Here is a 24,882-nt window from a genome sequence, read left to right as displayed (position 1 = left end):
TTGCGGGCCAGATCCGCGGGGTGGTGACCCTCTTCTCCCGCTCGGGGGGTGGGGGGAGCGTCTGGGCGTGGGGGGGCACGCCGGGAGGACAGGGAGGAGAGGTCGTGGCGTGTAGGAGCGGGGCGTGTCTGGCCCGTCGGCCTCCAGGAGTCTCGCCAAGTTGTTTATCTGGGCCGGGATCCCCAGGGTGGCTCACCAGGCCCCGGCGCCGCGCTGGGACCCGCAAGCCCTGGCCTGGCGGCAATTAAGCCTGGGCGCGAGCTAACGAGGCGGCTGGGTTAGCACGGGGCGCGCGCGCGCGCCCGGCGGGTCACCTGCGCCCCCCCACCGCCCTCACCGTGCCAGGCGCAGGGCAGCGGTGGGGCCCGGGCCCGGGCCGGCCGAGAGGCCGACTGCTGCCCCGAGGAGGCCTCGGTTTCCTCATCAGTGAAATGGCCCGTGTGTGCCCGCGGCGGCGGACCCCACGCCGAGGCCCGGCGGGCCCGGAGCCGCCGCCCCGAGGGACCGGGGCCTGGTGGGCCCGGCGCGCCTCCTGCCGGCCACCCCGGGAAGTGTCCCGCCGCAGGTCTGGCCCGGCCCGGGCTCACTCCTCCGTCCCCCGCAGTGGACGGCTGCATCCACCGGGCCGCCGGGCCCCTGCTCACCGACGAGTGCCGGACCCTGCAGAGCTGTGAGACCGGCCAGGCCAAGATCACCTGCGGCTACCGGCTGCCCGCCAAGTGTGAGTCCTGCAGACCGGCGCGGGGCGCGGGGCGTGGGGCGCCCGCCGGAGGCCGCGCTGGGGGGCTGGGGGAAGTCAGGGGCTGGAGGCGAGGCCCCCGCAGGAGCTTCGGGCTCCACCCGTCCCGGCCGCAGGCGGCAGGTCCTGGGGAGAAGGCGGATTCCTGCCCGCTCCCAGGGCAGGGCGGTGGGTGAAAACCAAGGGGCCGAGGGGCGCGTCGAGTCGCCGCCGTCCTGACCCGTGGTCCCCGCAGACGTCATCCACACGGTGGGCCCCATCGTCCATGGAGACCCCAGCGACAGCCAGGCGGCCGAGCTCCGCAGCTGCTACCAGAACAGCCTGGACCTGGCGCTGGAACAGGGGCTGCGCTCGGTGGTGAGGGGCGCGGCCGTGAGGGGCGGGGCGGCGGAGGGGCGGGGCAGGGTGTGGCGAGGGGCGGGGCAAGGAGCGGCCTGCTCGCGGGTGACCACGCCCCCAACCCCTCTCACCCTGCCCTGCCCCAGGCATTCCCGTGCATCTCCACCGGTGTGTTTGGTAAGTGGGATGTGGAAACCGGGAAGGACCGGGTGGGCAGTGGGGACCCAGATGTGGGGAAGTGTTGCGGGGGCGGGGGACAGTCCATCTCAAGGCTCATGTGCCTGGCCTCGCCCGCAGGGTACCCCAACGAGGCTGCGGCCGAGGTGGTGCTGACCACGTTGCGGACGTGGCTGGAGCAGCACAAGGACAAGGTGGGGCCCGGGGCCCTGTGTGGGGTGATGGAGGGAGCATAGGCCCATGGGGTCATCTCTGGGACAGCGGTGACCCCCGGAGAAGGGGGGGGGGGTGAGCGTTAGACTCGCCCAGGCTGAGCTGCCCCTGACGCAGGTGGAACGGCTGGTCATCTGTGTGTTCCTCGACAAGGACGAGAGCATCTACCGGCTGCGTCTACCCCACTACTTCCCCGCAGGTAAGTGCCCCGGCCCGGAGGGGCCCCATCTGCCTGCCCTGCCCCCCTTGCCCCTGCCCCGGGCGGCTCTCACTGTCCTCTGCCTTTCAGCCTGAGGCTGCTGCAGCCACCAGACCAGGACTGGTAAGCAGGGCCTGGCCTGTGCCAACCTACACTAACCTGGCCCTCTAACACTGCTCCGCCCCACTCACCCCCACACAGGCGGTAGGAGCCAGGGAGGGCCCTGGGAGGCCTCCAAGCCCTGGGCTCCCTCCCACCCCTCTGCTCTACCCTCAGACTCGCCTGGGCCCGTGGGGCCTTGCTCTCAGCTCTGAGGCCTCCGGAGTCGGCCGTTCTCCCAGCTGACCACCCTCTCCGTTCTTACCTTCAGCGAGGCCTGGCCCAGCCTTGCCCTCAGGAGCCTGCTAATAAACAACTGTTGCGGCCCCATCCTCTGCGTGCTGGGGCTAATGGGGGGCCCTGGGACGGGCCAGGGGAAGGCATGGGCCACACAGCAGGGTGGCAGCACTTCACATTTATTGAGGACCTGCCCCCAAGGAGCTCACAGCCTGGGGCCAAGACCCGGCATGTGCTGGGGTGAGGAGGAAGAAAAGGCAAAGGCAAAAAGGCAGGCAATGCAGACATCGTAGCCCAAGCAAAGGGTGCAGAGCAGGAACAGGCTGGGATGCAGGGGTGGGGAGAATGAGGAGCCCCTCCCACACCAGGCTGGCCCCACCCAGTGAGGGTGCCCAGCTCCTCCACCTGCCCGGAGCCCACCATCCTGTAGGCCCTCTCCTCCCTGGACTCCTTATGCAAGCCCTCAGTGGAGGCCAGGGTGCGGGCGGCCTAGGAGTGGCGATGAGTACAGGGAGACGGGGCTCTGATTGCTATGGAAGCCCCTGGGCCAGCTACAGAGGGAAGAGAGGTCTACAAAGAAAGAAAACACAACTCCAAGGAACCAGAAGGGGTCCCCCCAAGGCCTAACCTAAAACCGCTCCAGGTGGAAAAGCTGGGAGGTGGAAAGACATAAGGATCCCCCCGGGGCGAGGGGGCAGCCAGACACAGAGCAGGAGGGGCCGGGAGGGGCAGCAGAGCAGGGACACGCACACACGTGACTCACCACCAGCATCCCCTTTAATAAAACACGGAGGGTTGTGACAGGAAGAGGGAGGAAGTGAAATATGACCATTTACAACCACAAAAAAAATAAGGAAAAAAAAAACCCAAAACCTCTGTACATGTCTAGTGCCTGGCAGAGGGGAGGCAGGCAGGGTGGCGGCCGGCCAGCCCTATTTGTAGAGGATGTCGTAGTGTCCTGGCCGGTAGAGCAGGTAGACCTTGGGCTCCGAGCCCTCGGGGAAGACGTGCGGGTTGGTGGTGCCGCCCTCGCCGCGGTCCATGTACTCCACTTGGATGGACACGCTGAGAGCCTGGGCCAGGGCGATGATGTGGATGTGGTCGCTCTCCTTGCACATGGGCTCCACCTCCTGCGGCACAGGGGCCTGTCAGACCCCTTCCCACACCTCTCCCAGAGCCCCAGCCCGTCACCCAGGAGCACCCGCCCCACGGCCAAAGGCGAGGAGGGGGAGGGCGGCACCTGCTGGCAGAACTCCTTGACAGTCCGCCCGCCCTCGATGAAGTGCTCGAAGAACTTGCTCTCACGCTGCAGGTAGCCGGAGGTGAGCAGCCGCAGGTAGACCACGAGGTAGTCCGAGGTGCTCTGGTCATTGAAGGAGGCCAGCAGGTCAGCTACGGAGGTCTGCTTCTCCACCTGCTCGATCAGGTCCATGAACTGCCCCACGGAGGCACAAAAGGCAAGATGAGGGAGCCGGAGGGCTCACCCCCACCGGGGCCCGGGGAACCACCCCTGGGCCAGTGGGAGGCAGGAGTGGGGCTCACCGTGTTGTGGAAGTCCTCGATTGTGAACTCAGTGAAGCCCTGGGACACCAGGTCCTCTTTGCTCTTGGCAGACACAGCCTTGAACCTGTGGGGGGAAGTGAGGTGGACAGTCAGCACTGTCCCCCCTCAGAAAAAGCCACCCCAAATTAAGTGGAAGTTGGGGGGGGGCTGCTCCGCCCTCCTCACCGCTGCAGCTCCTTGCTGTCGTCCAGCAGCGCCTCCAAGTGGGAGAAGCCAAACGCCCGGTAGAAGCAGTTCCCATCAGGCCTGGTCTTCCGGATGTACGAGTACTTTTTATGGAGGTCCTGCAGAGGAGCACCCCAACAACCCATCAACAGCAACCAGAGCAGGAAGCAGGGCTGGCCCAGAAATGACCCTGCCAAAGGCTGTGCACACCAGGGCGGGTCACACCTTTGAGGGGCGCCCACTGAAAACCAGTCCCCCACCAGTAGCCCCAGGAAGTAGTGCACTTTTGTATGCTCTAGCCACGTGTGCCGCCAAAGCAGCCACGAGCAGCCAGGCCCCACAGCTGGCTGCAGCTGGCTACCCTTGAGTCCTTCCACGCGCACACATCAGAGCAGGGGTGTAGGCTCCACTCCTACTGGGTAGAGGTCTGCACAGCCACTCCATCCCCAGACCTCTGAGGCTAAGCAGCTCCTCCTCCTTCCAGCCCCCCGAACCCACCTGCTGCTCCATTCCACTCTTGCACCTCGTCCCTACCCAAGTGGGACTTGTGTCTCCTCCACCTCCTCGCGTGAGGGGCTGTTGGCAGTGCCTGGCAGGCAGGGGGCCTCTCTCCCACCCAGGCCCCTCCCCTCCAGCCCTCCCTCGGACCACAGCCTTGAATCGCCACCTCCTCCCCTGCCTGTCCCTCTGTCCCGGCCACTGTGAAGCTGGCCTGGCCCTCCTCAGGCTCAAGGACACCCCTGCAGCGAGTCCTCCATTCTGCGGCGCCTCTGCTCTCCCGCTGCCCCGCACCGGCGGCACACTAACACCATCTAGGTCACAACTCTTCTGGGAGGCTTTTGCCCCAGTCAAGGTCAAAAATGTCCTCCCATGGTAGAGTGCTAGCCTTGAGCAAAAAGAAGCCAGGGACAGTGCTCAGGCCCCGAGTCCAAGCCCCAGGACTGGCAAAAGAAAGAAAAAAGTCCCCCCCACCCCCGCTCAGCCTTTCAGCAGCTCTGTTGTCGCCACCGTGCCCCCACCCACAGGCTACCCCACCCCCCTCTGCCTTCAGGATGGATATGCCACCCGCCTGGCCCGCCGCCAGCCGCACCCGCCCAGTGACGGCTCCACCTGAGCACCCCAGGGCTAAGGAGGCCTCACGCTTACCCCCGCCCTTCTGCTTTCCACCCGCCTCTCCCCACTGCCCCACAGCCCCGCAGCCGCCGCCCACCTCCCTCACCCTAACCCGTGCTCGCCCACATCTGCCCAACAGCGCATCCCCGAGGCTCTCCTGCTGCAGGTCCAGCACCCACGCTTCTCACTACGGAAACCACCCCCTGCCGCCACCAGGCCCCCTCCAGGGTGCAAGTGGCATGTGACACCCATCACCTTCAGCTGCCTTTGCGCATGTGCACCCCTCACCCGAGCCTCGCCCCTGTCACCCGCTCCCTCCCACCCCCTCATCGTTCAGTGCACTACTCAAGTGCCACCTCCTCAGGCAGGCCTCCCCCCACCGCATCTGAAACTGCGACCCTCCTGTCCCCAGTATGTGCTTCCTTATTTCTCTCTGCAGCACTGACAACCAAATCTTTTTTGGGGAAAGAGAGAGTAATAGGACAGGGTCTCCCTATGTAGCTTAGACTGGCCTTGAACTCACAACCTTCCTGCTCTGCTTCCTTTCTTTCTTGCCAGTTCTGGGGCTTGAACTCAAGGTCTGAGCACTGTCCCTGGTTTCTTTTCGCTGGAGGCTAGCACTCTGCCACTTGAGCCACGGCACCACTTCCAACTTTTTCTACTTATGTGGTGCTGAGGAATCAAACCCAGGGAGGGCTTCATGCATGCTAGGCAAGCACTCTACCACTAAGCCACATTCCCAGGCCCCTGCTCTGCATCCTTCGAGCTGGGATTACAGGTCTGCACCAGCACACACATGTTCTGGTTCCCGCTGTCTCCTTCAGCACTGTGGGCCTCACAATCCGTAGCCCCCCTTCTCCAGCACCAGGAAGCACGAGAGGCTGCGTGTGCCAGCCCCGCCTCCAGCAGCCCACTGGGCACTAAGCTTGCTCCCGCACCAGCACTCTCTCCGGTGCTCTGCTGCGTGCTCCTGCCCCCCCCCCCCCCCACCGCCGAGGCCCACTCTGCACAGGGGCCAGTCAGTAGGGGTCATTGCCCTCTCTGGGAGGTGAGCTGGGCACAGCACACAGAATGGGTGGGTTGCGTGCCAAGGAACTCTGCAAACAGTCTGCTCCGGATAGCCGACCACTTGATGAATGGCCTAGCAGGAAGAGTCAAGGACCTACCAGGTGCCAGGGGCTCACACCTGTCATCCTAGCTACTCAGGAGGCTGAGATCTGAGGATTGTGGTTCAAAGCCAACCCAGGCGGGACAGTCTATGACAATCCTTATCTCCAATTAAACACTAGAAAAACTGGGAGCAGAACTGTGGCTCAAAGTGATATAGTGCCAGCCTTGAGCAAAAGAGCTCAGGGGCAGTGCCCAGGTCCTGAGCTCAAGCCCCATGACTGACCAAAGGGGGGAAAAAAAATACTCAAGGCTTCTTTTCCTTGTCAGTCTTATCAGGGTAGCCCTGGAAACGGGAGCCCCAGTCTGCTAGCCACACAGCTCCGAGGTGGGACACCCCTCCTACCAGGGAGAGAGAAGCAAACAGCCCTAATGAGTAGAGGCCCATACCTGAACTGAGGTCTGTGGGCTCCAAAGCTAGTGGCTTGCATCTCCCACAGGCCTTTGCGGGGCACCCCCAAAACACCCTGAGCAGGGAATACGAGCAGATCACAGATCCCGCAAAACTACCTGGCCTTCAGCTGTTTTCCTGGTATGGGGGAATGAACCCAGGGTGTGGAGGGTGCTGGAGATGCACCCACCGCTGGGCTCTCCACCCCCTCATCCCCACACAACACTGTTAGCGTGGACTAGCTGCCAACGCCTGCAAGTGACATTTCATGAGGGAGAGGCAGTACTGGCACTCTCTGCCATGTGTGGCTGCTTCTGCACTGTGGTGCCCTCCCCATGTGCCTACCGGCCGGCTCCACTCACTTGATCACCTGCTTGGCCATCCAAGGCCGCTCGTCTAGGTGGAGGGATCTAAGCACCTCTCATCTTTAGGGATGGAAGAAAAGAGTGAGGTTCACTAAACCCCGTGCTGTGCCTACTGAACCACACTCCAACAGACCTCCGCCCATGGCCCCAGGAGGTAGGTGGAAAGGCAGCGGAGCCCAGGAGAGAACTGTGGCCGGGCTTCTTCCTCCCTCATCTGTCTCCCCTCCACATGGACCCCCAGGAGACAGGCTACAGGCCTGCTCCTGTGCTCTCCTCCTGCTCCACCCAGAAGGAGCCAGCCAGATGAGCTCCTCACTGGGCACTGAGGGTGGCTGCAGCCAGCACCTCCTTCCATCTGACCTCCATCTCCCTCGAAATCGGAGGCGCCCACAGACAGATCCCTTCCCTGCTGACTTTACAGGGGAGCATGCCATGACTCTGAAGGGCCACAGGGGACACAGCCAGCTACAGAGGGACAGTCTGGATTTGAATCAAGGTCAGAACCCAGATCCTGCACAATACAAGAACTAGGAGTACTCTAGCCCTCAGACCCTAGCAGGCCGCTCCTGCCGCCGCCAGCCAGGCCCCACCTTGATCTTCTGTTGGTAGATGTTATCATCCTCGGCATACTCCTTGTACAGCACCGAGAGCTCCAGCCGCTCCGACACCAGAGGGTTCTGCACCGCAATCTGCAGGAGGCAGAAATTCATCATGCTCTGGCAGAGGGCCAGAGGGACCCATGCCCAGCAGCCAGAACACCTACGAGAGGGCTGCTAAGCTGGTTCCCCAATGGCACACTGACTCCCATGAAGGCATCCAGGGCCTAGCACAGGCTGGAGAGGACAGGGCTTCCAAAGTAGAGGCGGACAACAGGCCTCAGGCCCGGACAGTGCAGGCCCCAGGCAGTCCCTGGCTAAGCCCTACCCCCTTCCAGTCCCTCACCTCTTGCTGAATTCGGTCCTGCTGAGCCATGATGGCTTCATCATAGGCCAGACAGTTCACACCTAGAAAAGGGAGAAAAAGCGCCAAGGGTTACCAGCCTGGACATCTCCCTGCAAGCTGGGAACTGAGCAGCCTGGGAGCGGGCCAGCGGGTTGGAAATCTGGAAGCATGTGTCTTATAATTGGCTCCACCCCCCACTGTGTACTCTGGGCAAAATTGCTCCCCTCCTGGGGTTTCATTTCCTCATCAATAAAATAAGGAGGTCACAAGGTAGATGATGCACACTGTAATCCCAGCACTTAGGAGGCTGAGGCAGGAGGATCATGAGTTTGAGTTCTGGGTTGGCTTTATATGCTGTTTCAAAATAAGAGCTGGGCATCAGTGGCTCACGCCTGTCACCCTAGCTACTCAGGAAGCTGAGATCTGAGGATCCAGGTTTGAAGCCAGCCCAGGCAGGAAAGTCCCTGAGATTCTTATCTCCAACTACCAGAAAGTCAGAAGTGGCTCAAGTAGTAGAATGCTAGCCTTGAGCTGTCGAGCTGTCAGGGACAGCATCCAGGCCCAGAGTTCAAGCCCCACCACTAACCAAAAAAAAAAAGAAAAAAGAAAGAAAGAAATGAAAGCTTAGTTGCAGGTGGTGATGAACACCTGTAGTCTTAGCACTCAGGAGGCTGCGGTTAGATTCCTTGAGCCTAGAAAACTCCCCTTCAGAAAGAGGGGGGCGGGGAGGGAGGAGGAGGAGGAGGAGGAGGAGGAGGAGGAGGAGGAGGAGGAGGAGGAGGAGGAGGAGGAGAGGAGGAGGAGGAGGAGGAGGAGGAGGAGGAGGAGGAGGAGGAGGAGGAGGAGGAGGAGGAACACTGGTGACTCACACCTGTAATCCTAGCTACTCAGGAGGCTGAGATCTGAGGATCATGGTTTGAAACCAGACCAAGCACTCTTATTTCCAATTAATCACTCAAAAAATGGAAGTACCACTGTGGCTCAAGTGGAAGAGCACTAGCCCTGAACACAAAGAGGCTCAGAGACAGTGCTCAGGCCCTGAGTCCAAGCCCCAGAACTGGCAAAAAAAAAAAAAAAAAAAGTGGGAGCCCATCACTGATGGTGCACGTCAGTAATCCTAGGTACTTAGGAGGCTGAGATATGATGATCACGGTTCAAAACTAGCTCAGGAAGGAAAGTCTGTGGAGACTCTTATCTCCAGTTTACCACCAAAAACCAAAAGTAGAACTATGGCTCAAAGTGGTAGAGCACTAGCATTGAGTGAAAAGAGCTCAGGGACGGTGCCCAGGCCATAAATAAGTTCAAGCCTCATGGCCAACAAAAAAATTTGAGATTCTTATTAACCACCAAAAAGCTGCACGTGGAGCTATGGTTCAAGTGGTAGAGCACTAGACTTGAGAAAAAATAAATAGATAAATAAATAAAGCCAGGGACAGTGCTCAGGCCCTGAGTTCAAGCCCCAGGACTGGCCAATAATAATAATAATGATGATGATGATGATGAGGTAAAGAGGCTGGGAATGTGGCTTAGCAGTAGAGTCCTTGCCTAGCACACACGAAGCCCTGGGTTCGATTCCTCAGCACCACATGAACAGGGAAAAAAAATAAAAAAGCTCTGGCCCTGAGTCCCAAGCCCCAGGACTGGCAAAAAAAAAAAAAAAAAAGTGAGGTAAAGGTGATTTCCTCAAGGCATGCTCTTCTGCCCCTAACACCTTACTCCTTTCACTCCACTTTGTAGCAGCAGCCTGAGAATGCTCTCCTCAGAGTGTCTTGAGGAAAGTAAAGTGGGGAGGTGGAGTCCTGGGCTGGATGACGTATTCCGTTAGCCAGCTCTTCACTGGGTCACACCCTTCCTCCTCCTGCTGTCCAAGCTATTAACTAATGTGCCCATATTATAAGTAACAAATGCAAAAAGCTGAAGTAATCTATCTTCCCAAGGTCATATCCAGTAAAGAGGTGTCCCCAATTCGTCTGCTCCATGCCTGAGCTCTTCCCACACTTCCCCTGCCACCTCAAAGCAAACCCTCTTGCCTCTCATGTAAAATGGGGTAACATCACCACCACCTCCCTTGCACCGAAATATCACGAGATTCATGACAGCAGGTGGTAGGTATCTAAGAGTGTTCTAGAGTCATCCGCGAATTGAGCGGGCCCACTGTGGGAGAGAACAGGGGGCCTGCAACCAAGTTCCTTGGACATAAACGAGTCTCTTCTTGGGGGCCAGAGTGGGGAGACAGTGTGTGCCCAATGGCTTCTAAGGTCAATCCTTTTAGATCTGACCATCCCAGGTTCCCATCTGGGCTGAACCCAGTCTTTACATCAGGGACTACATCTACTCAGTCGGCCCCAACTCTTGGGTGGAAGAGAGTGAACGATGGGCTTTTGAAAGTCTCATCTTCTCAAAACGGAGCTAAGAAAACAAAGACTAGGCCGGCCGCAAAGAGGCTGCAAGACCAAAACAAGGGGCAAGGCCGCAGCCCCCGAGAACCAGGGCCTTCAGCGACCTCGGCGGCCCGCCGGGCCTCCTGGGCTCCGCAGCCCCGCGTCACCCGACGCCCTGCGGGCGCCGGCTGCTCGGCAGAAGGCGGCGGCTCGTCGGGGCCTAGGCCTCGGCGTGACTGCGAGGAGCCGGGCGGACCGGATCCGGGATCCCGCACCCGCTCTGGCGCGGAGGGGCCGAGCCGAGGGCGTGGCGGCCTAGGCCCCGCCCCGGCGCGCGCCGGGAAGAAGCGCCGCGGGCCCGCCCGCCCGCCCGGGGGTCGAGGTGGCGGCGGCGTCTCTTTCCATTGTGAGGGGGAGGGGAGAAGGCGGCAGAGGAGGACGGGGCAGCCCGCGCGCGGCGTTCCCGGCCCGCCTTCTCGGCTCTGCCTCCTCAACCTCCTCGGGAACAGTCTTCCGGGCCTCAACCCCGTCAGCCCGGGCTGGGCATCCCTCCCTCGGTTTGTACCTTCGGAGTCGCTGCCCAGCGGCTCCTGCTTCTGCTGCTGAGGTTCCTCCGCCGCCATCTTTAAACAGCGCCGCACTGTCGAGCGCTTCCGGGTTACCAGTCGCCCTCCGCCCGGAAGTGATCCCTCCCCTCGACCCCTTCGTTGGCAACGCCCCTAACGACGGGATCCCCTGAGTGGTTGTCAGCTGATGGACACCCGCTCGGCCCTATTGCAGCCGCCGGCGTGCGGGCCCGTGCCTCGGAGAGAGCCCGGCCGCCCCGGCCCGCGCCTCCGGCCCGCGCTTCCACCCCGCACACGCTCCGAAGGCTCCCCGGGGTGAGTAGTGTCTTCCGAAGCCGTTTCTGCTTCCCGTTCTCTGGAGCTTGAAACGCAGGTTGTGTTGGGGAGGTGAGCACGCCTGCGCGGGCTTCTGCGGCCCTCGCCGGCGGCCGCAGTGCGGAGCGCGGGGCCCGCACACCGGAAGTGAGGCCTGCGCCGCGCCAGCCCCGGCCTCCTCTGGAGGCTTTAGCCGCCTGCGGGCCCCGTGTCCTTCTGGTCGTGAAAAAGAAGGAACATTTCCTATTATTTTTGTACCGAGGACTTTCATTGGGACATTGCCCGTACTTTCTTTTTCTTGCCGGTCCTGGGGCTTGAACTCAGGGCCTGGGCGCTGTCCCTGAGCCTCTCTGTGCTCAAGGCTAGCGCTCTACCACTTGAGCCACAGCGCCACTTGTGGCCTTTTCTGTGTGTGTGGTGCTGAGCAGTGGAACCCAGGGCTTCGTGCATGCGAGGCGAGCGCTCTACCGCTAAGCCACATTTCCAGCCCCAAATGAGACTCTTCTCTCCAATAAACTTCTCAGAAAAAGCTGGAAGTGGTGCTGTTGTTCAGGCCCCGGGACCAGCAAGTCATAAATAAACACATACATCCACCTGCAGATTGTCCAGGCGTCTTGCACCGCCCCAGGTATTTGTCTCAGCTTTCTAAGTTGCCATCCCACCAATGGTTCCCTGCTATTTGCCCTGACTACCCAGGGCCTCTAACAAGAGTCGACAGTCTGCTTTGGTGAGTGGGTTTAGGCTGCCTCCTCACACCACACACTGCCCCCCCTGGCTGGAACCTAGAGAGTCTCACATCCCAGGAGAGGAGGAGGCCCCTTAAGGACCCAGGGACCCAGCTTCTCTGCAGGTACCTCACACTTGTCAGTGGAAGGGGATACACTGGCCCAAGGGGAAGAGCATGACATGGGTCCCAGCACTGACACAATCTCAACAGGAAGCCGTGGCCAAATAGAGGCTCCCGGTGCAGCTCTCTTTTCTAGGGCAGACGTGTGTGTGTGTCAGGCACAGCCACTTGCCTATCCCCTGGCAGAGTGTTGGGAGCTCCCCTATTATATCCACAGAGGACAACAGGCAATCAGCCCTGAAATTGGGGTCTAGGGAGACTTGGATCCGGGATGACAGCTCAGCAGTGGCTGTACCTCAGTGGAATCAACTGGGGTGCCCCAATCAGGCCACCTGAGGCAGAAAACAAGCAGGCGAGGGCCAGAGGGGAAAAGGAGCGCCTCCCACACATACACGGCAAAGGTAGCTCCCACACTCCATCCTCTTGTGACTGCCTTATATTTAGGTCACTTTCTGTCCTTGAGGTCCAGTCAGCCTGTAGCCAGCCCCTCCTGAGGGCCCATGCCTCCAAGACTCTCTTCTCATCTTACAGCTCTGGAGGTCAGCAGTCTGGGTTTCAAGGACTAAAGTCAAGGTTCAGACGGAATCTGCTTCCTCCTCCCCCGGTTGGCGACATGCAGGGCCCACAGTGGTATGTCTCTTCCCAGTTTCTGGAGGCCTCTATCCCTTGGCTCATGGCCCACTTCCTCCGTCTGAAATCAGCAAGGACCGATGCTCACACTGGTCCTGCTCAGATTCATCCGGGATAATCTCCCATTTCAAGGCCTTTAGCCTTAATCACATCTGCAAAATCGCCTTTGCCATGTAAAAAAAAAGCCTATTCATGGTTTCAGGGATTACAGCTGGGAGTTATTCTGCCTACATGATTTTGCCCACCTGAAAACTGAAGCTAAGAGAGACCAGATGACTCACCCCAAGTCATATGGCAAATGGCCAGGCCAGCCTCACACCAGAGCCTCAGCATGCACTTGCTAACATCATAGCAGGTGTCAGGCATGTGACCAGGACACAAGGTGCCACTCATGCTAGTTGTGGTACATTCCTATCATCTCCCCACTCAGGAGGCAGAGGCTGGAGGAGTTGGAGACCATCATGGTCTACATGATAGTGAGACTTTGTCTTTAATTAATTTATTTATTAAGTTATTAATTAACTACTTTAATTGTGGGTTGTGGGGCTTGAACTCTGGGCCTGGGTGCTGTCCCTGAGCTCTTCAGCTCAAAGCTAGTGCTCTACCACTTGAGCCACAATACCACTTCTGGTTTTATGGTGGTTAATTGGAGGTAAGAGTCTCACAGACTTTCCTGCCCCAGCTGACTTTGAACCATGATCCTTAGATCTCAACCTCCCGAGTAGATAGGATTACAGGCGTGAGTCATTGGCTCCCGGCCATTTTTATTTTTAATTCATTGTGTTTATTTATTTTGTGCCTGTACTAGAACTTCTTGAACTCAGAGCCTGGGCATTGTCCCTTAGCTTTTTTGTTCAAGGCTGGCATTTTGCCTTGAGCCACATTTCCATTTGAAGCTTTTTTAGTAATTAATTGGAGTCTCATGGATTTTCCTGCATGTCTGTCTTTGAACTTCTATCTCTAGATTTTAGCCTTCTGAGTCTGACTAGGATTACAAGTATGAGCCTTGGGCTCCTAGCAACTGTTTTCTGGGTTTGTTTTTTAAGTTTTTATTATCAAACTGAATTACAGAGAGGTTACAGTTTTATTCATTAGGCATTGGATACATTTCTTGTACTGTTTGTTACATTGTCCCTCATTCCCCCTCCCCCCTCCCCCTTTCCCTTCCCTCCCCCAATCTGGAGTTTTTTGTTGTTGTTGTTGCTTCCCCCTCGGCCCCGCCCCCTGCCAGTCCTGGGGCTTGGACTCAGGGCCTGAGCACTGTCCCTGATTTCTTTTTTGCTCAAGGCTAGCACTCTACCATTTGAGCCACAGCTCCACTTCCGGCTTTTTCTGTTCATGTAATGCTGAGAAATCGAACCCAGGGCTTCATACATGCTAGGCAAGCACTCTACCACCAAGCCACATTCCCAGCCCCTGTTGCTATTTTTTAGCTATTGGTTTTTGGTCTTTTTTGTCTTTTGGAACTGAGGATTAAGCCCAACATGTTGCACTTGCTAGGCAAGCATTTTGCCACTGAGCTACATCCCAGCCCTGTTTTATCTTAAAAAAGGGGGTGGGAGGGCTGGGAATATGGCCTAGTGGTAGAGTGCTTGCCTCATATACATGAAACCCTGGGTTCGATTCCTCAGCACCCCATCTATAGAAAAAGCCAAAAGTGGCGCCATGGCTCAAGTGTAGAGTGCTAGCCTTGAGCAGAATGAAGCCAGGGACAGTGCTCAGGCCGAATTCAAGCCCCAGAACTGACAAAAAAGAATTTAAAAAAAGCCAAGGCCAGGCATCTGTATTCCTAGTTACTCAGGAGGCTGAGATCTGAGGATTGCAGTTTGAAGCCAGCCCAGATAGGAACAGTCCATAAGACTCTTATCTACAATTAAGAACCTAAGACACTTAGGAACAGTGCCCGGGTCTTGAGTTCAAGCCTCAGGACAAGCAGATACACAAAAAAGACACTAACGGCTCAAAGCCTGCTTTTTCTCTAGGGATCTGCTCTAGAGTCCTAACTCAGTTGAGGGTAAGAGACCCAAAAAAAGGTGACCAGACTGCAGGCTGGTGAGTGGGGAGGGCCTGAGGCCATGCGTGCTGGAAGAGCTCAGAGGACCTGCCTGCAGCCAGCCTCTGCTCTCCCCCACCGTCCCAGCAGGCCACGCGAGGCAGGAGCGGTGCTTTGGGATGGCGGACTGTCACCCATCACTCTACATTGCAGGGGCCCAAAAATGAGAGCCACCTGCTCAGATCCTTAGCAGGATGGTAGAGTTACCATAGAAACACATCCTTCTCTGAGGCAGCCCCCAGGCTGAGACCAACACGCAGTCGGTATCCATAGCCGGAGGAAAGCACCTTGGAGCCCCCACTCCCCCACCCCACCCCTCTCCTGAACAGCAGAGGCCCAGTCAGAATGGCCCAGGCCACCCCTGCTGCAGTTCCACCACCCCAGGAGGTAATGGTGACAGGAGTGACTGTGAGCAGGACAGGCTCCTTGTGTGATGTATGCAGTGGGGGGAGAGGGGGCGCCACTTCGACTGCTGCTGAACTGTGAATGGCAGGTGGAAGCCCAGGCTTAGCACCCCAGTCTGAGTGGAGCCTTCAGATCTCCTGGTGGCTCCTCCCAGCCGCCCACAACCCCGCCCCTCAGCCTGGTCACATGGCAGTCTGCATGGGAAGAAAGTGGCCTTCAGGAAGCTGGGCACCTTCTTGCCCTTAGGGAAACCACATTGGGCAAGCACTAAGCTCTGGGTCCCCCAAGCATTACTGGACACCAGATAGAAATGAACAGAGCTGCGGGTGCCGGTAATCACCTGTAATCCTAGCTACTCAGGACCAAGATCTGAGGACCAAAGCCTGAAGCCAGTCCAAGCAGGAAAGTCCTTGAGAGTCTTATCTCCCAATTAACCAAGAGGGTGGGGGGGGGGGGTGAGTGGAAATGGGAAATGGTAAAGCACTAGTCTTGATAAAAAAAATTTTTAAAAGCTCAGGGTGGGGCTGGGAATATGGCTTAACAGTAGAGTGCTTGCCTTCCACGCACAAAGCCCTGGGTTTGATTCCTCAGCACCACATATACAAAAAAAGCCAGAAATGGCGCTGTAGCTCAAGAGGTACAGTGCTAGCCTTGAGCAAAAACAAGCCAAGAACAGTGCTCAGGCCCTGAGTCTAAGGCCCAGGAGGACTGGCAAAAAAAAAAAAAAAAAACCCTCAGGGAGCTGGGTGCAGGTGGCTCACGCCTGTAATCCTATCTACTCAGGAGGCTGAGCCCTGACAATTGAGTGTGAAGCCAGCCCTGCAGGGAAGTCCATGAGACTTATCTCTAATGAACTGCCAGAACACCAGAAGTAGAGCTGTGGTTTAAGGTGGTAGAGTGCTAGCCTTGAGCACAAAAACTCACTGACTGCCCAGTCCTGAGCTCAAGCCCCAGGACCAGCAACACTCCCCTCCAAAAAAAATAATAGGGGGCTGGGAATGTGGCCTAGTGGTAGAGCGCTTGCCTAGCATGCATGAAGCCCTGGGTTCATTTCCTCAGCACCACATATACAAAAAAAGCTGGAAATGGCGCTGTAGCTCAAGAGATAGAGTGCTAGCCTTGAGCAAAAAAAAAGCCAAGAGCAGTGCTCAGGCCCTGAGTTCAAGCCCCAGGACTGGCGAATAATAAAATAGTAATAATGAGAGCTAGAGGCTAGTGATAAGAACTGGGCCATTTGTGGCCTTTGGGTTCCAACCTAGCACTTGAAAGATACAAGTATCCTACCGCCAGGCAGGAAGAGCACCTCAGGAAGGGGGAAGAGAAGATTCCCAGCTCAAGCTGGCCCTGAGGGACAGACCTGCATGTGTGCATGCATGGACACAGATGCCCTTTGTGCTTAGCACAGCCAACAACCTTGGAGATGAGCGAGACTGACTGCCTGGCACAGCAGGGTTTGTTTTCCCTCATGTGGAAGGGAAGAACAGAGGTACAGCTGAAGGACACAGGACCTAACCACTGGCGTCCCCTCTGCATTCCATCCTCAGCTCTTGTGTGGAGGTGAGAGCCAGGCAGGAGGCAGGATGAGTTTTTGGAGATTTAAGTAGACTTTATTGTTACCAGAGCGCCCCCACAGAGCAGAGCCAATCAATATACATGATTCCAGGTGTCACCACAAGGCTATGGTGGAAGTCATGATTGCAGAAGAGGTGATGAGCTGAAGGACATGATCCAGGAAGGCCAGCCAGAAATGCAGGAGCCATGATCAGAATGGGCCGGCGAGAGTAGTCTAGTCACAGCTTCCAGGAGCACAGCCCCCTTTACTCCCGCTTCTTGTAGTTTCCCAGATGTGACAGGACCCAGCCCGCAGGCAGGAAGAAACACAGGAAGCAGGAGGTGAGTGCAGCGGCGACATCCTACACAGAACACAAGAAAGGATGTCTTAGGGCAAGGATTGTTCCAGGCACAGGTCCTGCCAGTATCCTGGCAGTCTTCAGGCTTCAGAAAGCCTGCATGCAGGTGGCTCACACCTGTAATCTTACTGAGGACTGAGATTCGAAACCAGCCTGGGGAGAAAAGTCCATGACACTCTTATCTCCACCTTACTAGCAAAAAAGCTGGGTCAAGAGGGAATGAGAACACGGGGCTGGGAATATGGCCGAGACAGATGACACTGTACAAAAGCAAATGTACTTATTGCTTGATGTATGTAAATGTAACCTCACTGTAGATCACCTCCAAAATAACAATAAAGTAAAATAAAGCTGGGTTAAGTAGAGGTATGGCTCAAGTAGGACGCCAGCCTAGAGTGAAGGCTAAGGGTCAGCACCCATGCCCTGAGTTTAGGCCCCAGTACTGACACACAGAAAAAGGAAAGCAAGCCTCAGCCCCCCACTCAGAGCCCAGGCTCAGTGGTAAGGGGAAGGTCCAACATAACCACTTTAAAAGAAGCCCGTCTGGGCCTAGGTTTCCAGCACCAAAACATAGAGACCCACACTAAGCTCCAAGGAAGGGACATGACAGATCCAAAGTCTATGTCTAGTTGTAAAAGTTCAGTTGTATAACCTGGAGCAGGTGGCTAGTGCCTGTAATCCTAACTGCTCAGGTGGCTAAGATCTGAGGATTCCGCTCAAAGACAGCATGCACAGGAAAGCTCTTATCTCTAACCACCAAAAAGATTCAAGTGGAGCTGTGGTTCAAATGGTAGCAGCTCAAGAACAACGTCCAGGACCTGAGTTCAAATCAGAGGACGGGCACATCCAACAAAAGTCAGTTGTGGAGAGTGAGATGAGAGACAGAAACAGAGAGATAATTTGGGTTAGGATCCATGTAGAAATTGCCAGATGACAAAATGGAGGATTTGAACCTGTTTTCAAGATGGTCTGTGCATCCTGGAAATGTCACATAGGCCAGTTACTCTAAATCTCCCTCCTTTCCACCTAAGGCTGCTGGGTCAACCTCTGGGAGGAGGGATAGAGGCAGCTGGAGTGTTCCACTGCTGGGGCTGGAACCCAGGACTCGGTGCATGCTAGGCAAGGGTTTTAACACGTGAACTATGTCCCCAACCCACCTTCAGGCCTTTTGCATTTATTTTAAGTTTTGAAACAAGGTCTCCCTGGAATTTGAGCTCCTCTTGTTTCAGCCCCTCCAGGTTGGGGTACAGGGATGACGCGTGTGAGCCACTACAAGTGCGGATGAAATTTACGCTCCTGAATTTCAGTTCTCTTGCTCCTTCTAGGTAAGGGGAGGAGGGGGGTCGAGCTGGCTTTTTTGTTTGTCGTGCTGGGGATCCGCAATCCTGACACATGCAAAGCGTATGACCTACCACGGAGCTGAAGCCCCGTCCAGAGGTTTGGTTTTGGAAACCAAGTCTTACTACGTTGCCCAAGCTGGCTTGAACTCATGGTCGGTCTCCCTGCCTCTCTGACTCGACTCTGAAGACTGCCATTCAGGGCCGGGTTGTGCCACTGTCATCAGGGATGAATGCTCTCCGGGGTCCCCTCACCCCTCCCTCCCCGGTCACAGCCGTGACGGTCGCTGTCAGCCGTCGGGGGTCCCCCCTGGTCCGTGGGTGTGTAGCGAGTCGGGGGCCGCCGGGATTGGGCCGAGGTCGTGGGGCTCCCCGGGCCCCGTCCCTTGGTCTGCGCCCCCCGCGCCCTCCCGCCCTCCCGGCCCGCTCCTCACCACGCTCCCGAGCTGCTCCCGCGGCGGCTTCGAGTGGACCTGGGCGCGCGGCACCACCAGCCGCCGGGCCGAGCCCGTGAGGCCCCTCAGCAGCAGCGGCGTCAGGACAGACATGACCGCGCGAGGCCGGAGACGGCGAGCGCAGCGACCCAAGGTCAGGAAGGCAAAATGGCTACACGGGCCGGAAGTCCCGGATCTGGGCCCGGCCCGGAAGTTGGCTGGGAGTGACGTCAGGACGCGCCTCTGAAACAGCCAATTAGCGCTGGCCTCCCGCCGGCAGGCGGAGCCCGGGGACCCGTCTTGGGCCACAGCCTGCCTGGGGGACCGTCTACTGTCCTGAGTGACAGCTGCCGTCACCCAATCAAGACGGCCCTCCTGAGTCCTCCATTCATACCCATCAGTTCTGGGGTGAGCTGCTGCCCGGACCTCCTGACAAAGCTCTTGAGCTTCGGTGCAGTGCAGCCAGTGTCATTCCTTTGTATGTCCCCTTCCTCCGCCCTCCCGGTGGCGATAGGGACCCGGCGGCCTGAGGCTCCAGTTCCACTCTCCAGATTCCCCTTTAGGTTCTGGTCACTGCCCCCATACACCAAATAAGCAAGACCTTGGCGGTGAAAGGCAGAGAAGGCATCGAGTGCTGTGGAAGAGGTGAAGCAAACACTTGGGCCTTCAGCCACGCTCCCAGTACAGAAGTGAGCTATAGGTTCAAGTACACAAAGAACTAGGATCAAAAAGGTATGCACAAACAGCCCCTTATATGTGGCCTGGCTGATGGTCTCCGTTGGGTTCTCCCTGGTTCTGGAAGTTATTGAGGGAAGCAATCTGGGTCCCTTGAGATGTGTACACTTGTCACTCCCCTCCCTCGATTGTGCAGCCTCATCGTGTCTAATTTGAGGATGGTCTCTCCTGAAGGCACGGCTGGTCCTTAGTCATAAAGTTGTTATTCATCAGCCCTGTCTTTCCTGGGTTCCAAGGTGACTGCAAAATGAATGGCTTAGAACAAGAACACACACCAAGGCGGACACTGGGGTGACAAGCTTTTCTGCTGCTTTTAGTTAATTCACAGGCCCAAGGAAGGAGTCAGTGCTTTTCAGCCAAAGCAGTTTTTTTTAAGTAATTTATTAATTAAACAAAAAAATTTTGACAAGTTGTTGTGCAAAAGGGGTACAGTTACATAGTAGGGCAGTGTGTACATTTCTTGTGATATCTTACACCCTGTTTTTCTTTCCCTTCCCAATACACAATGTACCAAGAACATATACAGTAGCCACGTGGCCTACGCCAAAGGAAATTCTCCTAGGGCTTTATATGTATTGTCGACAATAGACACTATGTCGACAATAGTCTTAAATGAACGCACATACATAGCTTTTGAGCTATTGTGATCCACTGAGAAGTCAATTTTTGACCTTTATATATTGAGTAGTTGTTTGGTTTTAGTTACATAATGTAGGGTCACTGACCCAAACCTGTGGGAAATACCATTTGACAAGAAGCTTTTGTTGGTTTCCAGACCTGGTCTCTACTGTCTCCCCTCCCCCCCACCTTAACAGTCATATATCAGGGAGATCATGTCCCTTTGTTTTCTGTGTTCTAGGCTTGTCTCACTCAACATTATTTGCTCAAGTTCTGACCATTTCCCTGCGAATAACAATATTTCACCATTTCTAATTGCTATGTAGTATTCCATTGTGTTAGGTACCATATTTTTTGGATCCATTCATCTGTGGAGGGGCATCTGGGTTGTTTCCATATTTTGGCTATTGTGAATTGTGCAGTGATAAACATGGAAGTGCAGATGTCTTTTTTTATATCTTGGGACCTGTTGTTTAGGATAGAAGCCTAGGAGTGGTATAGCTGGGTCATAGGGTATGCCTACGTTGAGCTTTTTGAGGAACCGCCATACTGTTCTCCAAAGTGGCTGTACTAATTTGCACTCCCACCAACAATGGAGAAGGGTTCCTCTTTCCCCGCACCCCCTCCAGCATTTGTTGTTGCCTGAGTTCAGAGTATAGGCCATTCTAACTGGGGTGAGGTGGTATCTCAGGGTTGTTTTTATTTGCATTTCCTTTACTGCCAGGGATGTTGAACATTTCCTCATATGTTTCTTTGCCATTTTTTATCTCTTCTCTTGTGAAGTCTCTCTTTAGCTCCTTTGCCCATTTCCTAATTGGTTTACTGGGCTTGGAGGCAGCCAAAGCAGTTTTAAGCACCTGCTATAAAAAACATCATTAAAGCCAAGCACTGGTGTCTCCAGCTCTTAATCCTAGCTACTCAGGAGGCTGAAGTCAGAGTATTGTGCTCAAAGACAGCCCATGCAGCAAAGTCTGAAATATATCTTCAATAAGCTACCAAAAAGCCAGAAATGGAGCTATGGCTCAAGTGGTAGAGTGCTACTAGCTTTGAGCAGAAAAAGCTAAGGGACAGCACCCAGGCCAATTTCCTGCCTCAGTCCTGGCACATACACAAACAGGAACATTTAAATATTGTTTAAAAACAAAAATCAGGGGCTGGGGATATGGCCTAGTGGCAAGAGTGCCTGCCTCATATACATGAGGCCCTGGGTTCGAGTCCCCAGCACCACATATACAGAAAATGGCCAGAAGTGGTGCTGTGGCTCAAGTGGCAGAGTGCTAGCCTTGAGCAAAAAGAAGCCAGGGACAGTGCTCAGGCCCTGAGTCCAAGCCCCAGGACTGGCAAAAAAAAACAAAAACAAAAATCATGGATAGATAAGGCTTTGTGGTAAGCACTTTTTTGAAATGCCCTTTTTTCCCACTTTTTGTTTTTGTTGTTTTGCAATACTGAAGTTTAAAAACGTGGCCTAATTCTTGCTAGGCAAGTGCTCTCCCACGGGAGCCACACCTCCACCACCCATTTTTTTCATCTTTAAATGTACCATTTTTAGGGGCTGTGGAGACTTCCTAACTTGACAGCTGCTAGCCCATCAGGGCCTCATATGCCTGTGGTAAACATGTCATCCTAACTACTGGGAAAGGCTAACCCAGAGGGTGAGGGAGGGTGAATATGGCAGAGGTAGTTGATTTGCATGTATGAAAATAAGCAATGAAGTCCACTGAAATTGCTTCAAGGCCAGGAGCTAGTGGTTCACACCTGCCTATAATCCTAGCTACTCAGGAGGCTGAGATCTGAGAATCATGGTTCCATGCCTTTCCCGGCAGCAAACTCTTGAGACATTTCCCTCCAGCTAACTGCTGTGGTGCTGTGACTCAAACTGGTAGAGCACTAACCTTGCACAAGAGCTCAGGGACAACGCTCAAGCCCTGAGTTCAAGCTTCATGACCAACAACAACAAAATGTTTTAAGAGGGAATAAGGGAGTATGATAAAGTGTGACTTTGACTGGGATGAAGTCCCCCTTGTACAACTCAGTATATGCTCAATTAAATCTCTTTCCCAGGCTGACAGGTTGGCATACACCTATAACACCAGCACTTGGGAAGCAAAGGCAAAAGGATCCTGAGCTTGAGTCTAGCCCAGGCAAAACTAGAGACCTTATCTAATAAATAACAAAGCCAGGTGCCAGTGCCTCTGCAACCCTAGCTACGTAGGAGGCTGAGACCTGAGAATCACAGGACAGTACCAGCCTGAGCAGGAATATCCTTCACTTTTTTTAGTGGTGGTGGGACTTGAACTCAGGGCCTGGGTGCTGTCCCTAAGCTTTTTTGCTCAAGGCTAGTGCTCTACCACTTTGAGCCTCAGCAACACTTCGTTTTTGAGTATTGGAGATAATTGTCTCAAGGGACTTTTCTGCCTGGGCTAGCTTCAAACCACAATCCTCAAATCTCAGCCTCCTGAGTAGCTAGGATTACAGGTTTGAGCTGGTGGTGCCCAGGCCTGGCCTTGCCATCTCCATTTAACCATCAAAAAGCCAGAAGTGGAACTGTAGCTCAGAGCAAGCCAGGCACCCTGTGGTTTATGCCTATAATCCTAGCTACTCAGGAAGTTGAGATCTGACGATTATGGTTCAAAGCCAGCCCATGCAGAAAAGTCACTGAAATGCTTATCTCCGGTACACTACTCAGAAGAAGCCAGAAGTGGCACTGTGGCTCAACTAGCCTTGAGCACACAGAGGCTCAGAAACAGTGTCAAGGCCCTGAGTTCAAGTACCAGGACCAGCAAAAAATAGAAAATAAAGAGGTAGAGCAATGGGGTCAGGGAGATGGGGAGAGGGGAAGATGGGGGAAATGAGGGAGGAGGTAACAGGTTGGATAAGAAATGTATGCACTGCTGTACGTATGAAACTGTAATCCCTCTGTACATCACTTTAACAATAAAGTATTAAAAAAAAAAAAAAGAGGTAGAGTAAAAGCAGCTCAAGGACAGTGCCCTGGCCTGAGTTCAAGCCCCAGGACTGGGAGAGAGAGAGAGAGAGAGAGAGAGAATGAGAATAGATATATATCCTGGGGCATAGCTCATGTGGTATCAAGTATGAGGCCTTAGATTCAATGCTTAGCTTCCTCCTCTGTAGAACAGCATTAGTGCAGAATCTAGCAGAAAATGGAGGGAGGGGCCAGGAACCCAGAGCGGGCAGTGGTGGGGTGGTGTGGCATGTGGACAAGGACAACACAGTAGCCAACCCACCGGAGGCACGTGTGCTCCTCCTGGGGCACAGCTGTCAGCAGATGTCCAGGGGTAGCTGAGTGCAGCTGTTGGGGAGAACCCAGGGCCAGGTGCAGCTGGGACTTGGGGGTGCAGGTGGCTAAGCCCCTTCTTGCCAGCTGTGACGAGGACGAACTTTCCTGTGAGCCGTGGCTCTGGCTTGAGGAAGCCCAGGCCGTTTCCCTCCACCATGGCCTCCTAGCCATGTGACGAGGTCCAGCTAGACTTGGGGAGGCGGAGCTGACCCCAGCTCCCCTGGCTCTCAGCAGCAAGGAGGAAGTCCTACCTTCACAGCAGGTACAGCAGGGGTCAGCATCCCAGGAAAACAGCCTGGGACTAAGACCGTATTGGAGGAACTTGGGGGACACAACTTTGCCACTTGAGACACTGCATGGTTAGCCCAGCAGATTTTGGGCCTCATAGATCCCCCCTCCAGGCCGATGCCACCCACAGGAAGACTATTAATTCCCCTCCTCACCCAGATCACTGCTCTGCCAGGGCACAAACACCACCCCCATCCTGAGGCCCACGGCCTCCCCTCAGCCTTCCCACCTTCTTAGGGAGGAGTGGACCCCTCCCTTGTCCACTGGCAGTGCTCCTAAGCTCCAGCTCACTGGCCCACTTCCGGTCCCTCCTCCCAGCCCTCCCTGGGGACACACTGCATAGCTCCTGTCACCCAACAGGGGGTCACTTCATACATTTCTTCCTGTTAGGCTTTGTCTTCTGGGAAGGGAGAGACATTTTAAGAGACAAAGAAAACGGAGTAACCTAGTAAATAAAAGGGAGGAAAGAAAAATACTCAAGTCCCCCACACCACTGGGACGTGCAAAGCCAGGATGCAAACTAGACAGCCCTCAGAACCCCTCCGAGGTCTGCCAGGACGGCGGGAAATGCACACAGGTGGCTCCCACCTCTGGCTGCCTGCCCCGGCCCAGGGCCTCCTCCTCAGCAGGGGCCCAAGGCTTGCTGCCATGGCACCCAGTACACCTGGAGACTAGCCCAGCAGGGGCACCACATGGTTTTTATTAGTTACATACAAATACAAATGATGTAAAAAGGGATCACCTTTCCCTTTGATATCCAGTGATAACAAAATGTTAGACAATATATATACACATATATATGTATGTGTGTGTATATATATATACATCAACAAGTTTATCTTCCAAGTTGCCTCTGAAAAAAAACCCAAAAAACAAAAAATAGTTAAAAAAGAACCATATGCCTGTCATATGCACATATGATATCAACAACCTGAAGTAGTGTCGATACCAAAAAGATATTTATTTCTATGGCCCAAATAAGGAACAAAAGCCTGGTACCCAAGGCCCAGCTTCTCAAAACTAAGGGCTCTGCCGTGGAGGCAGTCTGAGCTTGGGCTCCGCCCCTCGCAGTGGCTGCCTGCCCTGTGGCCGGAGGGCCGGGCTCAGCCTCCAGGGGCTGCCGGGAGCAGGCCGGCTCATCCAACTGGAAGCATACACTGAGCTCACCTCCCATAGGCTTACACTGGAGTTCCTGGCAGCTCCCTGGAGTGGAAGGCGCCAAATCTATGATCAAGACAATAAATAACTAGCGTCTGTCTTGCATTGTGTGTGTGTCTGTGTGTGTGTGGTCCTGGGGCTTGGGCTTGGACTTGGCCCTGTCTCTGAGCTTTTATGCTCAAAATTAGCACTTGAGCC

The 24,882-nt window shown here is 55.5% G+C and overlaps 3 protein-coding genes across 5 annotated transcripts in view; 1 reads left to right on the top strand and 2 right to left on the bottom strand.

The window, feature by feature from the left end:
* Positions 1–2,094, top strand: part of Macrod1 (mono-ADP ribosylhydrolase 1) — a 132,125-nt gene extending 130,031 nt beyond the window's left edge. Inside the window, exons 5-11 of one of the 3 annotated variants that reach the window (XM_048359384.1) lie at positions 605–721; positions 975–1,096; positions 1,225–1,255; positions 1,376–1,449; positions 1,586–1,667; positions 1,758–1,790; positions 1,944–2,094. In XM_048359384.1, coding sequence (XP_048215341.1) covers positions 605–721; positions 975–1,096; positions 1,225–1,255; positions 1,376–1,449; positions 1,586–1,667; positions 1,758–1,762 — 431 coding nt within the window. In that variant the 3' untranslated portion in view covers positions 1,763–1,790; positions 1,944–2,094. Of the gene's footprint in view, positions 1–604; positions 722–974; positions 1,097–1,224; positions 1,256–1,375; positions 1,450–1,585; positions 1,668–1,757; positions 1,791–1,868 lie in introns of all 3 variants that reach the window. The other 2 variants (XM_048359385.1, XM_048359383.1) reach the window with 2 other exon arrangements.
* Positions 2,095–2,762: 668 nt separating this feature from the next.
* Positions 2,763–10,770, bottom strand: Otub1 (OTU deubiquitinase, ubiquitin aldehyde binding 1). The gene is made up of 7 exons (XM_048359386.1): positions 10,656–10,770; positions 7,710–7,771; positions 7,358–7,456; positions 3,732–3,850; positions 3,546–3,630; positions 3,244–3,438; positions 2,763–3,133 (listed from the first exon to the last, which is right to left on the bottom strand). Exons 1-7 carry the CDS (start codon positions 10,711–10,713, stop codon positions 2,936–2,938), a joined length of 816 nt encoding a protein of 271 aa, XP_048215343.1. The 5' UTR covers positions 10,714–10,770; the 3' UTR covers positions 2,763–2,935.
* A 5,721-nt stretch (positions 10,771–16,491) lies between these two features.
* LOC125361167 (cytochrome c oxidase subunit 8A, mitochondrial) lies at positions 16,492–18,783 on the bottom strand. Its single transcript, XM_048359387.1, has 2 exons — positions 18,588–18,783; positions 16,492–16,819 (listed from the first exon to the last, which is right to left on the bottom strand). The coding sequence occupies exons 1-2, from the start codon at positions 18,699–18,701 to the stop codon at positions 16,724–16,726; spliced, it is 210 nt and encodes a 69-aa protein (XP_048215344.1). The 5' UTR covers positions 18,702–18,783; the 3' UTR covers positions 16,492–16,723.
* Positions 18,784–24,882: the final 6,099 nt, after the last annotated feature.

This window comes from Perognathus longimembris, chromosome 13 (assembly GCF_023159225.1).
Source record: "Perognathus longimembris pacificus isolate PPM17 chromosome 13, ASM2315922v1, whole genome shotgun sequence".
Classification (NCBI taxonomy): domain Eukaryota; kingdom Metazoa; phylum Chordata; class Mammalia; order Rodentia; family Heteromyidae; genus Perognathus; species Perognathus longimembris.
Note: the sequence above shows the minus strand (reverse complement) of the source record. Positions and strands in the feature narration are given on the sequence as shown.

Bases quoted from the DNA above. Each gene is read 5' to 3' on its own strand.
- Otub1 (XM_048359386.1), bottom strand. From the start codon at position 10,713: ATGGCGGCGGAGGAACCTCAGCAGCAGAAGCAGGAGCCGCTGGGCAGC. The intron at 7,457-7,709 runs GTGAGGGACTGG...TGCCTCCTGCAG, and splicing joins AGGACCGAATTCAGCAAGAG to ATTGCGGTGCAGAACCCTCT. The intron at 3,851-7,357 runs GTGGGGCCTGGC...GCTCCTCTGCAG, and splicing joins TCTACCAACAGAAGATCAAG to GACCTCCATAAAAAGTACTC.
- LOC125361167 (XM_048359387.1), bottom strand. From the start codon at position 18,701: ATGTCTGTCCTGACGCCGCTGCTGCTGAGGGGCCTCACGGGCTCGGCC. The intron at 16,820-18,587 runs GTGAGGAGCGGG...TGTTCTGTGTAG, and splicing joins GGGAGCAGCTCGGGAGCGTG to GATGTCGCCGCTGCACTCAC.